Source organism: Rhinatrema bivittatum, chromosome 10 (assembly GCF_901001135.1).
Source record: "Rhinatrema bivittatum chromosome 10, aRhiBiv1.1, whole genome shotgun sequence".
NCBI lineage: Eukaryota > Metazoa > Chordata > Amphibia > Gymnophiona > Rhinatrematidae > Rhinatrema > Rhinatrema bivittatum.
This window is the reverse complement of record NC_042624.1, coordinates 106,874,279-106,888,137: the sequence shown is the minus strand read 5'-3', so window position 1 is coordinate 106,888,137 and position 13,859 is coordinate 106,874,279. Positions and strand designations below refer to the sequence as shown.

Here is a 13,859-nt window from a genome sequence, read left to right as displayed (position 1 = left end):
AATTGTATGTACCTACTAGGAGTCTACACTTTGAGAGCAAAATGGCACCAGAACATCAAGTGCATCTGATGGACCTCGGGTGGTCTCAGCAGCTGGACTTTGATCTTTTGAAAACAATTCAAGTCCTTTTGTTTCAGCAGGCATGTGGGTGAAGCTGTTGAGCTGCTGGTAATGGGTTTTAGACTTAGCTCTTACCTATAATGGTTTTATCGTCATATATGCTGATTTGTTCTCCACTGGGAGCAATCATTTCAAACCAGCAGACTATAATTAATATACTGATGCCAATAAAACTGCTATGAAAGGAAATTTTAAAACCTTCTGCTTGAATCAGAAAATGAGATTTACAGACTCTTATTCACAGAGAGAGTTTCTGAGGGTATTGTTTGATCCATAGGAAAAAAAACATTACAAAAGCAGTCTACTGTATTTGTTTAAAAACCTGCAACTTCTGGACTTGTCAAAACCATTTCACATGATTTCTCCAGGCTACTGTGCTGTTCTTGAACCTCAGGCTTTTCCTGTTCTTATAAATTATGAAATGTTTTGACAGGAGCAGTTCTCAATAATGTCCTTCTAGCAAATATCCACGAAAAGCTTTCTAAAGTGAATATGGCAGAATTAATTCCCCATCAGTTTTTTCAGGTTCATATCGAGTAAGCAGGCAAGCTGGAATGTTACTAGGATAACTGTAGCTGGATATTCAGCAGACCTTACCTGGATAAGTATTCCGCTGAATAATCTTAGATAAAGATAACTTTTAGACAGACAAGACTTACCCAGCTAACATTGTCAGAGCAATGCTGAATATCATCTCTGCCTGGACAAAGTGAAACCACGTCCTAGGAACACCCCCTAGCACTGCCCTCTTTCTAACCAGGTAAATACGTGTTTTCTAGACCCAAAAAACTGAAATGGTTTTTCTTCTTCACAGAGAACATGAATGGTTTAAGCAAGATTTGCCTGGTTACCTGTTTCCAGAAGACACCACGTACGACGCCAATGTAATTGATGATGAGGCGGTGAAGGAAGTGTGCGAGAAGTTTGAATGCACGGAGTCTGAGGTCACAAACAGCCTGTACAGTGGTGACCCTCAGGACCAGCTCGCAGTTGCATACCATCTTATTATTGACAATCGGAGGATTATGAACCAAGCCAGTGAGTTCTACCTCGCCTCTAGTCCTCCGACTGGCTCCTTTATGGATGACAGTACTATGCACATCCCGCCGGGGGTGAAACCACACCCAGAGCGCATGCCCCCTCTTGTAGCAGATAGTCCCAAAGCAAGATGCCCCCTGGATGCCTTGAACACCACTAAGCCCAAACCACTGGCTGTGAAGAAGGCAAAGTGGCACTTAGGGATCCGCAGCCAGAGCAAACCTTATGACATCATGGCTGAAGTTTACCGGGCCATGAAGCAGCTGGATTATGAATGGAAGGTAGGAAATACCAAGTCTTCATTACTGATTTTTATTGAGCAGTTTCCTGTAGTTACTGGTAATTGCAATCATCAAGGAGATTTGTATTTTTCTCCGAGGACAATGAAGATGGTAATCCTCACACATGAGTGACTTCATCAGATAGAGTCCCGACCTGGAAAACTTGACTTGGCACACTGAGCATACCCTACACTACGTGTCCACGTGGGGTCCCTCTCCAATCTGTATTTTTCTATGGAGCTGCAGCATTGTGGGTGGTGAGCTCTAATCTTGGTCTTTTTGGCCTATTTTGGAAAGCTTTCTCTTTCGCTTCTTTTTGATGTTCGATGCTGGATCCCTCTTAATTCACCCCCGGTAGCATTCCTAGTCAGGTTTTTCAGTGCTTATTGGTAAGTTTCCTTCTGCGGTTGATTCCCCCATGGCAGCAGTGCTTTGGTACCCACCGGCCATCGATGCCTGTCGCCATCAATTTTGATTTTGCATCCATTTTATTTTGTCTCATCATGGCCACATCTGCTTTCCGTTGATGTCCTCGGTATCTATTACGGACCCCCATGAGACATGTGTTCTCTACCTGGGGCATCATATGACATCCAGGGTTGCCACCTATGGGCACAGATGACCCAGAAGGGGCCGTCTTCTTTGGCTCCACAAGATAGGACAACTCTTTGGGTCGAAGAAGACCACGCCATCAGTATCGATTGACCTTGGAGCTGCATTGATGGACACCATGCCATCAACATCGTTGGAGCTGTCAGTTCCGTTGGTGTCAGCAGCGGATAAGGGCACCTGAGACCGACCACTGTTGAGCTCCTCCAGGCCAAGGTCATCGGGTTCCTCGTCATCAGCCTCAGCACCAGGGAAGGACCAGGCCAAGCATGAGGGAAGCCGAAGAAGCATTGGCACCAGTCCCCATCGATGCACAGTGTCGGGCATGGTGATGCATCAGCACATGCTGTGATGCCCTTGAAGTGACTCCACCGCAAGGAGCGCCAGTCCTCCATAGGTGCCGGGGGTCCACAACGATCTCCTGATGCCAGTCACTTATCTGCCTCAGGGGTCCAAAGAGGATCTGGCCACCCCTCCTTTCTCCCAGTTGGTGTTGGCATTGGTAATGTTCAAAGAGGAGCTGGAATGGCAAGTCCAGCTGGCAGTGAAACGGGCAATGCAGGGCATTGGTCTTGTGGCACCGATGGCATCAGAGCTAGTACTGTCTGTTCTGGAACTACTGCTGGAGAAGCTCAATGCATTCATCGGTGCATTACCGACCCAGCTGGTGTCGGTTCTAGGGACAGCATTGGTGCCCATTGGGGCACCGCAGCTCCACCTACAGATATGATGATCATTGATGGTTCCTCGGATGAAGAAGCTCCACCCAAGGCAACAGAGATGCCAAGGCCTGTAGACCCCTGTCCAGCTCTACCTGTGCCTCACCTCTGGACGAAGGCTGAGCACCTAGGGCTCCATCCCCTGTTGCTTACAGTGAGGATAAGGGTCCCTATGACCCCTGAGGGATGACACCATGGAGTCTTCCTCCAAGGGCTCTGAGGGTCTCCCATCAGACCCTTCTCCTCCAGGAGAGCAAAGGAAGTCTCCACCTGAGGACTTAACTTTTGCAGGGTATGTGAGGTGATGGCGAAAGCTATCCCATTTCAGTTAATGATGGAAGAGGATGCCAGGTACAACTCCTAAGGAGATCTTGGCGGTTCCGGTACACGATATCCTTAAGGAGTTGCTGCTGAGGATACAGGAACACCCCATCATAGTACCTCCCGTAAACAAGAAGGCTAATGGGTTCTACCTCATCCAGAAGGCTGCCAGATTCGATAAGCATCAGCTGCCCCACCAGTCAGTAGTGGTCAAATCTGCTGTCAAGAGAGCCAAGCATTTTCGGACCCATTTCTCAACACCCCCAGGGAAGGACCACAGAGTGATGGACACTCGGGAGAAAGGTGTTTCAGGGAGCCATGCTCATTGCCTGCTTAACTTCCTATCAGCTTTATATGAGCCAATACTTGCGTGACATCTGGAAGCAGGTGTAGAGGTGGCCGAGCAGCTGCCTCATCATCATCAGCAGGATACTCTCATATTGCTAGTGCATAAGGGCCTAGAGTACGGAAAACATGAGGTCCGAGTGATCTATGATGTTTTCGAGATGGCATCGAAAACATCATAGATCTCTGCAGCGGGAATCGGTGCTTGCAGAATGTCATGATTGTAGGCCTTGTTTCTATGACCAGAGGTGCAGGAACGACTTGCTGACATGGCATGAACTGAGGAGAATCTCTTCAGAAATAGGATGAGGGATGCATGGCTCAGCTCCAGGACTACCATGACACTCTCCATTAGCACTCCGGACCCATCCTCATCCTCTAGGAGGTTGACGAAATTGGGCCAGAGAAAGTCTTTTTTGTTAGAGGAAGTACTATCCTCTGCCCTCTCACTCCCATCAGCTTCAGGGCTCTCGTGGCCATTCTAGGCATCAGAGAGCCCCCAAGTCCCAGCCGGCACTTCAGTCAACTGCAGGGACAACATTTTGACTGGGTCATAGGGAGCATAGGCCAGTTGCCTGTAACCGAGACTTGGACCTTCCGTTTGGGGGCAGGCTGCGATTCTTCATGAACAAGTGACCCAGTATAACCTTGGACTAGTGGATTCTTTCCATCATCCATCAAGGGTTTCAATTGAACCTATTGGGTGTCATGCCAAATTGCCCTCTGAGTCTGTTTTGGGGACCGGGAGCTCTCCTCCCTCTTAACGGACAGAGTGGTTGAGCCTGTCCCATCAAAGCAAAGAGGGCAGGGATTTTATTCGAGGTACTTCCTGATTCCAAAAAAAACAGGAGGACTCTGACCCATCCTAGACCCAAGGGCCTTGAAGAAATTTGTCAAAAAAGAAAAGTTCAAGATGGTTTCTCTGGGCACCTTGATCCCTCTTTTGCAAAAAGGGGACCAGCTATGCGTACACTTGCATCAGGATCTTCCCCAGTCATCGGAAGTATCTCTGATTTGTGGTGGGAAAACAGCACTTCCAGTTCCGGGTGTTGCCTTTTGGGCTAGCATCAGCCACATAAGTCTTCACAAAATGCCTGGCCGTGGCGGCGGTGCACCTCCACAGGCTGGGGGTGCATGTTTTTCCTTATCTGGATGATTGACTGGTCAAGAGCATATCTCAGGCAGGGGCTGTCAGGTGCATGAGCTTGACCATCTGGGCGTTGGAGTTCCTAGGGTTCATCATCAACTACCCAAAGTCCTATCTCAGCTCATCACCTCAGTTGGATTTCATAGGAGCCCTGCTAGACACAGCTCAGGCCAAGGCCTTCCTGCCTCGTCAAAGGGCCATCACTTTGACAACCATCGTGGCAGAGATTCAGCAGAGCCAATAGGTGTCAGCCCGGCACATGTTGAGGCTCTTGGACCATATGGCCGCAACTGTCCATGACACTCCCTTGGCACCATTTCAGTGCGCAGATCCCAATGGACCCTAAAGTCGCAGTAGTTTCAGGCCATGCAGAGCCCCCAGGATTGCATCTGAGTCCCCTGTCCCGTCTAGGACTGGTTAAGACCATTGCCTAACAGACACTTTCCAGTTGGCTAGCAGATTGCATTTTCTTCTGTTATGCCCATGAGGGTCTGCATCTTGGGAGTTATGACAAAGCTAATTCTGTCAGATCCATGGCAGTGTCAGTGGCACACTTGCGAGCAGTTCCCATAGAGGAGATCTGCAAGGCTGTGATAGTGGAGTTCTCTCCACACATTCACATCTCACTACTGCATGGATAGGGATGGCTGACGCAACAGTAGGTTTGGCCAATTTGTCCTTCGGAATTTGTTTTGAGGTGTAGAACCCAACTCTCCCAACCTAGGGCCCATTGTTTGGGTTAAGGCTGTTTCTCCCTCTGTTACCAACAGCTCCATTGTTGTTGTGCACATTGGCACCTGGTTTGGATGTCTGTTGGTCCCCTTTTATGTTGGGGAGCAGCCTGTAGCTAGGGATTCACCCATGTGTGAGAACTACCATCCTGCTTGTCCTCGGAGAAAGCAGAGTTGATTACCTGTAACAGGTGTTCTCTGAGGACGGCAGGATGTTAGTCCTCACGAAACCTGCCCATCATCCTGTGGAATTTGGGTTTCTCCTATTTTTGTTTTTATATAATTTTGTGTTATAAGACTGGAAAGGGGCACTGTGAGGACGCGTGGTATAGAGCATGCTGGGAATGCTCAGTGTGCCAAGTCAAAGATCTAAAAACTTTGACATAAGTTTTTCATGTCCAGACTCCATCTGATGATGTCACCCATGTGTGAGGACTAACATCCTGCTGTCCTCAGAGAACATCTGTTACAGGTAAGCAACTCTGTTGTATGCATTAATCTAATCATAAATCATTGATCACTTGACAATCCATAGAAAAGTGTTCATATTTTTTCAGACGTGTTTGACCTTTGAGTTCATATATTGTTAAGCATAATTTATTAAATGGTTCATGGATTTTTACCATTCTTATTTTCAAAAGTTTTGTCATTCACATAGACATTAAATAAGAGCAGCCCTTTGGAAGAGGAAATTCCTTATGTTAATTTGAATCTGAAGATTAAAACTACTCTGACGCTACTAAATCTAGTGATGAAATTTACTGCCATTCAAAGAAAAATACAGACGTCCTCATTTTTCTGTGAAGGCTGTAGAATGCTTTGCCTTTGAAGTGAATCCCATAACATTTTATTTCCTTAAATATAATTTAAGCATGGCAGATATAATTTAAGTATTGCAGCAATCAGTAGTAGGCTTATCTGTCATCACAATGGCACGCTGTAATTCAACCAGTGGCTGAAAGTGATGTGAACTGATGCTCTCAGGGCAATTTCCTTGGACGAGAAATGTTGCACAATGTTGCTTTGTTTGATTTTTGAAGACAGAGGTACGTACTAAACCAGTTTATTCCTTAAAAGGTTTTTGGCATGGTCGTAGCTTGAGGTAGGGCCTGGTTTCGCTGAAGCTCTTCTTCCATTCTGTGTCTACGGGGATAAAGCTTAGTGACGCAGGCCCTTAAAGCTGCAAGAGTAGCTGCTCTCTCTAGGCAGGTCTTGGACAGTCGCCCACAGCACAAGTCGTCTAGAAATAGATAACTGGGCAGTTTTAAGTACCCTGTGCTGACAAGCCAGAGGAGCCAAACTCCTTGCCTGGTTTTCCAGCCCTTGGTCCTTAGGTTGTCAGGAACAGAAATGCAGTGCAAACTGCAGAAGAGGAGGAGTCGACCAAAGCACTGATTTCATGGAGGAGCTTTTTTGATTGCTCAAACAGCGTGGAAAGTGGCTCTTCTAGGAATGATTTCCTGTTCATGCTCTCTCTGTAGTGCAAGGAGAACAATGAGGAAAACTGCTTTAGGTTTTCCATTAGGTTTTTAGAATCTAGACATTTTGGAGAGTATAAAAGATAAGGGGACTAGAAATCAGTACTCATGTTTATATGCTTAAAATGCAATTTCTCAGTTTGGAAAAGTGTTTTTAATCTGACTTCTACAAGGAGCAGGCACCCTCAGTTGTCCGTGAATTAATCGACAGTTGCTGTTGTAAATTCTCGAGATTTGTTGATGGGAATCAATCTGCCACATAAGAAAGGCTCATCCAAAGCAGAACTAGGGAGCGCATCACATCAGTTAAGTAGGTTATTTTGAGTTCCCAGAGACAATTTCAGAAAAAGATCTCTGGAAGAAACTAGCGGCATGAAAGTCTTGACAAAATCCATTTGTTTAGCAAATTCTCCTTATCTAAATATTCGGCAAATGAAAACCAAATGATTCTGGTTTATTCTATCTTTCTTCATTTTCCTGGATGGCTTCTTTTAGGTGGTGAATCCATATCATCTAAGAGTGCGCCGAAAGAATCCGGTGACTGGAAATTATGTGAAGATGAGCTTGCAGCTTTACCAGGTTGACAATCGTAGCTACCTTTTGGACTTCAAAAGCATTGATGGTGAGAAGGAAAGAAAGAGGTCACTACTTCAGCAGCATGTGGAGGGATTTGGCGTGGATCTTGCTGGCGCACATGCAGAGTCTTCTGTCCACTGTAGTCCTAGTGGACCTGAGGAAAACTGAATTCTTTCAGCTTTCCTCAGGTCCACCTGTTTTCAGATGTTCTCCAATATAAGGAGAATCCAAAGGTGCAGCTCTTCCTCAGCTTTCAAGACCATGTTGGCCGATCTACAGATTCCTCTTTAAAACACTTCTATTTGGGGTTTTTTCCAGCTCTGCATACTCTCGGGATACAGGGAACATTTCAGTCTCACTGATACTTGGTATTAGCGAGATTCAAATGACTCTTGAAAACCAGTAACGATAGACTTGACCAAGGAAGAAGAATTCAGACAAATTGTTTTCCTTGAGAAATGGAACTGAATTGGGAAAACAGATTATGCTGTTGCTGGGGTGTTTGTTTGCTGGAAGCACTAATTGAATCATTTTGCGATGTCTTTGCTTGTAAAATACTAACTCTTTGGCATGTAAGAATGCTAGCTGGTCGATTTTAAAAGCCTTGTGTGCACCAAAACCTGGAGATGCGTGCATGATTCGGACCCGTGCGCGCCGCACAGATTTTTAAAAGCCCCTGGCCACGCGTGTATCTCCTGTTACACGCACAAAAAATCTTTTCGCCAAAAAGGGGCAGGGTGTGGATGTGGTCTGGGCAGGGATTAGGCGGGGCATGGGCGGGCCAGGTCTGTGGCATGAATCTAGCGTGTATCTATGCACACGAGTGCCCACCCGGGTCCCCTACCGTGTAGCTTTACTTCTGCTCTGGACAAACGTGTAAGTCACGCAATTAAAAAAAATACGCTAGTCAGTGGGGTTTTAAGGGTCAGGGGTAATAGGGTAAAAGGGAGGCAAGTTAGCTAGGTGGATTAGGAAGTCCTCTCCTTTACTAGGGTGACCTGGGAAAAAAGGGGTCTTGCGTTGGTGAGCGTAGCTACTCAAATTCCCCCACTTACACGCACGTGGCGGTATTTGCGTGCACATGCAAGTGTCAGTGCAAAATCGTGCTCACATATACGTGCGTGTAAACAGTTTTATAAGACCTGCACGGATGCTGTAAAATTGCTGCACACAAAATGTACCTGTAAAGCCAGCATTTCATTCAGCTATTGGCGTCTGTTTTTCAGATGAGATTGCAGAACCGAAATCGGGCTCCTCCACGCCCCAGCGCTCGTGCTCGGCCGCTGGCTTGCACAGACCAAGACTGAGCATCGATTCCGTCATGAGCGAATGCCCGCCTCTCAGCAGGTCCTTCAGTGGCTCCTTCGCAGGGAGCATCTCCTCAGCAAGCCCACGCCTCGGCAGCCACACCATGGATTTCTTTGAAATGTGTGCCAGTCTGATCACTATGTTAGCTCGCTAAAGAGAAGAGCCATTGTTCTCTGTTGCACCGTGAATCTAGTTCACTTCGTTTTGCGTACAGTGCAAGTTCCTGAAGAGAGAGAGAGAGATCTGAATAACCACTTAGGTCTAAAATTTCTGATGTAGTAATTTGAGAGGAACTGGAAAGCACCTTTTTTTTATTTATAGAATACCGTTGTTAAACTATTAGAAGCAGAGTTATTTAAGCAAGCCAGGGTTTTTGAGTTCTCCTTAATACAAAGGTTAAGTGTGTCTTTGCCATTATATCTACCATTAGTGGTTGTGGTCCCAGTTGAGAGTCCTGTAATTCATTGATGAGGGCTATCATCTTAATTTTTGTGGCCGTCCAGACCTTTCTATCCCTGGCTGGCTTAATGAAGGGAGGTGTGTTGGAAGTGGGAATGGAGGATGGGTAGAGGAGGAATGGAATAGCTAGTAAGACATTCAGAATTTTTGCTTGAAACAATGAGAAGATGGCGTGTCCTCCTGAGTCCACTGCAGGACCAGAGCCATAAGTGCGAGCACAGGGTCTAGACGTCACGTCCTCTAGTATCCCATGCTAAATGTGACGGGTTTAGGGCAGGGGCAATATATATATATACCGTGGGATGGTGCAACGTCGCTCAGCCTACTTGTACTGTAGGTCTCATGACTTTTTAAGGCTTAGACTGTAGAGTCCTCATTCGGCTTTCACCCAGATGGTTTTGAATTGCATCCGATTTCAGCTTCCAGAGTATTTCAGTACATGGTTTTCAAACTCAATCGGAAGACGTGTCAAGCTAATTGGTGGGGGCCGTTAAAGGAGGACTATATGCTGCAAAAATCATCAAACTCATAAATTTTCTCAAAATGATTTTTTTCTTTTGAACTTTGTAGAATTGCTGTATTTTAAGCAGCAGTTCCTGCTGTTAAAATGTTTTCTGTTGTTCTGATAGTTTTGAGAATTAAGCCATAAATCAATAGGGAATAGCCACTGCTTGTTGTTGGCATTAGAAGAATGGGATTCATTTAATGTTTGGGTACTTGCCAGGTGCTTGTGACTTGGGTTGGCCATGGATGGACACAGGAGGCTGGGCTTGAAGGACCCTTGGTCTGACTCAGTATGGCATCTCTTATGTTCTTATCTAAGCCCTTCTAACTGGACTAATCTACTGCATTAAAGAGCTACCCTTGCTTTCTTGGATCAGTGCAGAAGGAAGTGGACATGAAGTGGCCCCAAGCATACAGGGTATGCTATAGTGAGCATGCAGTGGTGTTTGTTGTCAGTGCTCTGGACCAGTCGTAAAGCTGCTAATGCAAATACGATCAAGAAACCAGCAGGGCAATGTTCACGAGTACCCACATAGATGCAGAGGTCTGCTGGTACTTTTACCCATGGACCTTGCATGAGTGATGAAAGAGAAGGTGCAAGCCTATTTTCACCTTAGAAGGTTATCCTGGGACAAAGTACCCTGCAGAGATTTGTCCTTGCATTTTCTGTGTCTACCTTTTTCCCTTGGAGATAGCGCCTATAGATTTGAACGTGTAATCTACAAGCGCTGTTTCCCTTCCCCCTGACCTAACCACCAACACCCGTCTTACATCTTACCTGCCGAAAAGTACAGGTGGTGTTGATCCCTTGCACGCATTTTTAAGCAGGCAAGGGCTGAGCAAGTTTCATACCGCCAAGTTTTCATACAGCCGGTTTACCAGGGCAAACAGCTTTTGGAAAATGCCCACCCAAAGAGAGCTTTAAAACCACCCAAGAACCCTTTAAAACAAATGCAAAGGGTCTCCACAGGGTCAACATCTGTTTCCTGGATCATCACCAGCCAGAGTCCTCCTGCAGCTGTAAATTCTGCAGTTTGTCTGCAATTTTTTTCAGTCCTCTGCTAATACATTCAACTCCTCCTCGCCTCCCCCGCAAATCTTTTTCTTTTATAGCTCTTTACAGCTTTTAAACCAAACACAAGAACCATTGTAACAGCTGGTAATTTTCTCCTATATTCGGCCGATATCATCCTTAGCCCTGTAGGCTCTTATGTGATGAAGGGAGCTGAGCGCTGGAAAGCTTAACTCACAAGTGCACTAAGCTAGGCCCCGCCTACAGACTTAATGCACTGGCGGCTCGCTTTTGAGCGCTGTGCTCCCTTCATTGGGCTGATTCTGGCCCGGCCTGCTGAATGAATGGCTCCTGAAAGCTAGTCACAGATAGATTAAGTTAGAATGCGAAAATGGTGCCACCATTCATTTGACCCTTACTGCTATGTGTCTGTGTGGACAAATATGGCAACCACATCATTTTATTCAGGAAAAATTAGAAACATGAAAAGAGGATAATGGGCCAGTAGTTATGGTGGGGCAGTGAGTGGATGCTAGTAAATTAGCTCCATGCAGTAGCCGGGTGTAACCCTTAGAGGTCAGTTTTTAAAGGTTTTAATTACCTAGGAGTTAGACACCTAAATTGGTCATTTTGAAAATTTACTAGTGCCTGAATTTAAGTCCCTAACTTCATTTGGCGCCTACATATTTTATCCTAAAAACTGGGTGGCTGTGGGAGCAGAGAAAATAGTTGGGTGTGCAGCTCTGATTATCGGCACTAGGCCCACTTCATTAAGCATTTTTCCCCATGGACACAGAATGGGAGAAAAGCTTTAGTGAATCTGGCCCTTGTGTGCCTAAATCTAGGCAAATAATAGCAGCCCTACATATGAGCTAAATTAGCAGACCCTAAATGTTGGTGCATTTTCAGCTGAAAATGTACCCTCCTAAGTTTGACTGAAAATGAGTGCCTAGCCTATGTTCTTAAATTTAGGAGCTCTATTTCTGTTTTTAATATCTGCATCTCATTATGCAGATTCCCATTACATATTATGCAGTTTTACAGCAGTTATAAGCTTGCATCACACCAAAGCTGTTCCCTCTTGGTTTCACCTCTGTGCAATGCAATTGAAATTAAAGATGAAGTAAAAAAAAAAAACCAACCCAAAACTCAGGAGAAATGTGCGAGGGTGCCTGCTGCGTGTTATAGGGTTCAGCTGCTGTGAATTTCCCGGATTCTGTAGGTCGAGCTGCCTGCAGTGCAGCCAGAGTTAACCTAACTGGCTAACTCTGCTCCTCTGTGGAACGCCTACTGCTTGCCGAACGCCCCCGATATATCTGGATAAATTCCAGCCGGATAAGTCACCGAATATCGCGGCTAAGCCATTTAGACGGATAATTTGTCAGTTATCCATCTAAATGGCCTTTCAGTATCTACTCCAATAGGTTTTCATATAAACCAAATTACCTTTAAGTAACAGAATTAATTACTTGGTTATGTCTTTGGCTGTTACTAACATTGTTTGTTGTGACCTAACCAGCGACTTGTAAATGGTTATATCGCTTGGTAAACCGTGCAACCAAGTAACACCTTGTGACTTTTCTGTTGAAGTCAGGAATCATGTAACCAATGATGATTTTCAAAGGCATTTCTGCGGATGAGACAGCACTTTCCCTGTGGAAGTGGCCTGTAATAAAATTGCCTGCCCCAGATGTGGGTAAGTTTGCGTGCATACAATCAGCCTACCTATGGGTTTACCCGAACCGAGTGCAGGAGTTCCCGGGGGCGGCGGTGGAAAAGGGGTTTGGGGTTCTCTGAAGTGTTCACGTGCATTTCTTTGAAGGTTTCCTGCGTGCAGGTTAGCAGTTGTGATCGCGTGGATGTGGTTAGTGCAGTTAGTGTAGCTGGGTTCAAAAAAGGTTTGGATAAGTTCTTGGAGGAGAAGTCCATTACCTGCTACTAATCAAGTTTACTTAGGGAATAGCCACTGCTATTAATTGCATCAGTAGCATGGGTTCTTCTTAGTGTTTGGGTAATTGCCAGGTTCTTGTGGCCTGGTTTGGCCTCTGTTGGAAACAGGATGCTGGGCTTGATGGACCCTCGGTCTGACCCAACATGGCAATTTCTTATCTTCTTATGTTCACTATGAGAATTGGTGTAGTTTGTGTGCCCGTTTGTCGACTCCCATAGACGGGCTGTTACAGCGTATGTGCAAACCCATGATCCAACAAAATGTCTGCCTGCAGAAAAAAGCAGATGGCAGGATGTGTACCGGCAGCAAATTTCAGAACGAAAGTACTGCCAAAGTGTGCGGGTTACAAGCCCCCTGGGATCTGGGTCCCAGCGCACCCCGCTGTCGATGAGAAACAACCAGCTGTGCTTACTTTGCCTCGAGTATCTTTTACTAGCCACTCTGGGAAAAGTTGCTTTTTTTTTTGTTTGTAGAGCGGCCACGTGTCTTGGTCACTGCATCCCAGTGCAGCGTGGTATTTTCAGGGCTTCTATTTGACATCAGCGCTGCAGGTGCCAAAATGCTTCAGGATGGGGAGGGGAATGGGTAAGAAAACTAGGACTGACCTGAACTTTCTGCCTGTCAAAACTGGGTCACTCATCCGCTCTCTGTACTAGAAAAGAGTGCGCTGGGAAAAATCTTACCAGAATCTGGTCTCAATTAACAATTGATACTGCCTGGAAGGTTCAGCCCGGGGCTACAAATTGTATTGCTTTAGGGAGGGGATACTCCTATCCGTGCTGTATGTTCAGGATGAACCAAATATGGGCTGCAGCTACCAGCCTTGTATAATTTTAAGTTAAGGATTTTTTTATTGGTAGATTAGTTTTAGCTCTGGGGCTTTTTTATATTTTATTTGTAGAAAGAAATATATCACAAAAGACTTTAGTTGTAGTTTTGTAAAGCTTAGGGTTTTTAAAAATCTAAAAATTTGAGGGCTCTTTAAAAAAAAAAAAAAAAAAAGAAAATACGGAGTACTGTAAAAAACTGAAATATTTGTCTCTGCCATCTAGTGGCAGCCTAAATTATTGCGTCCTTTAGAAGAAATGAAACCAGTTTTCATGTGGTTACCTCAGGAAAAGGGAGTGTTCAGTCCTCTTTTGAAAACGAGTCCCATAATGTTTGACGTTGTAGAATCTGTTTCTTTATTTCAGTGGTTCCCACCTCTGGTCCTTGTGGCCCCTAGAGTGGGCTGGCTTTGGAGAGTAAAAACAATGAATA

The 13,859-nt window shown here is 45.5% G+C and overlaps 1 protein-coding gene across 2 annotated transcripts in view; it reads left to right on the top strand.

Annotated features, from left to right (window-relative positions):
* The window catches only part of PRKAA2 (protein kinase AMP-activated catalytic subunit alpha 2), a 35,033-nt gene extending 23,198 nt beyond the window's left edge, over positions 1–11,835 (top strand). For both annotated transcript variants that reach the window (XM_029618081.1, XM_029618080.1), the window contains 3 exons: positions 935–1,439; positions 7,285–7,411; positions 8,592–11,835. In XM_029618081.1, the coding sequence (XP_029473941.1) occupies positions 935–1,439; positions 7,285–7,411; positions 8,592–8,827 (868 nt within the window). In that variant the 3' untranslated portion in view covers positions 8,828–11,835. The remainder of the gene's footprint in view (positions 1–934; positions 1,440–7,284; positions 7,412–8,591) is intronic.
* Positions 11,836–13,859: the final 2,024 nt, after the last annotated feature.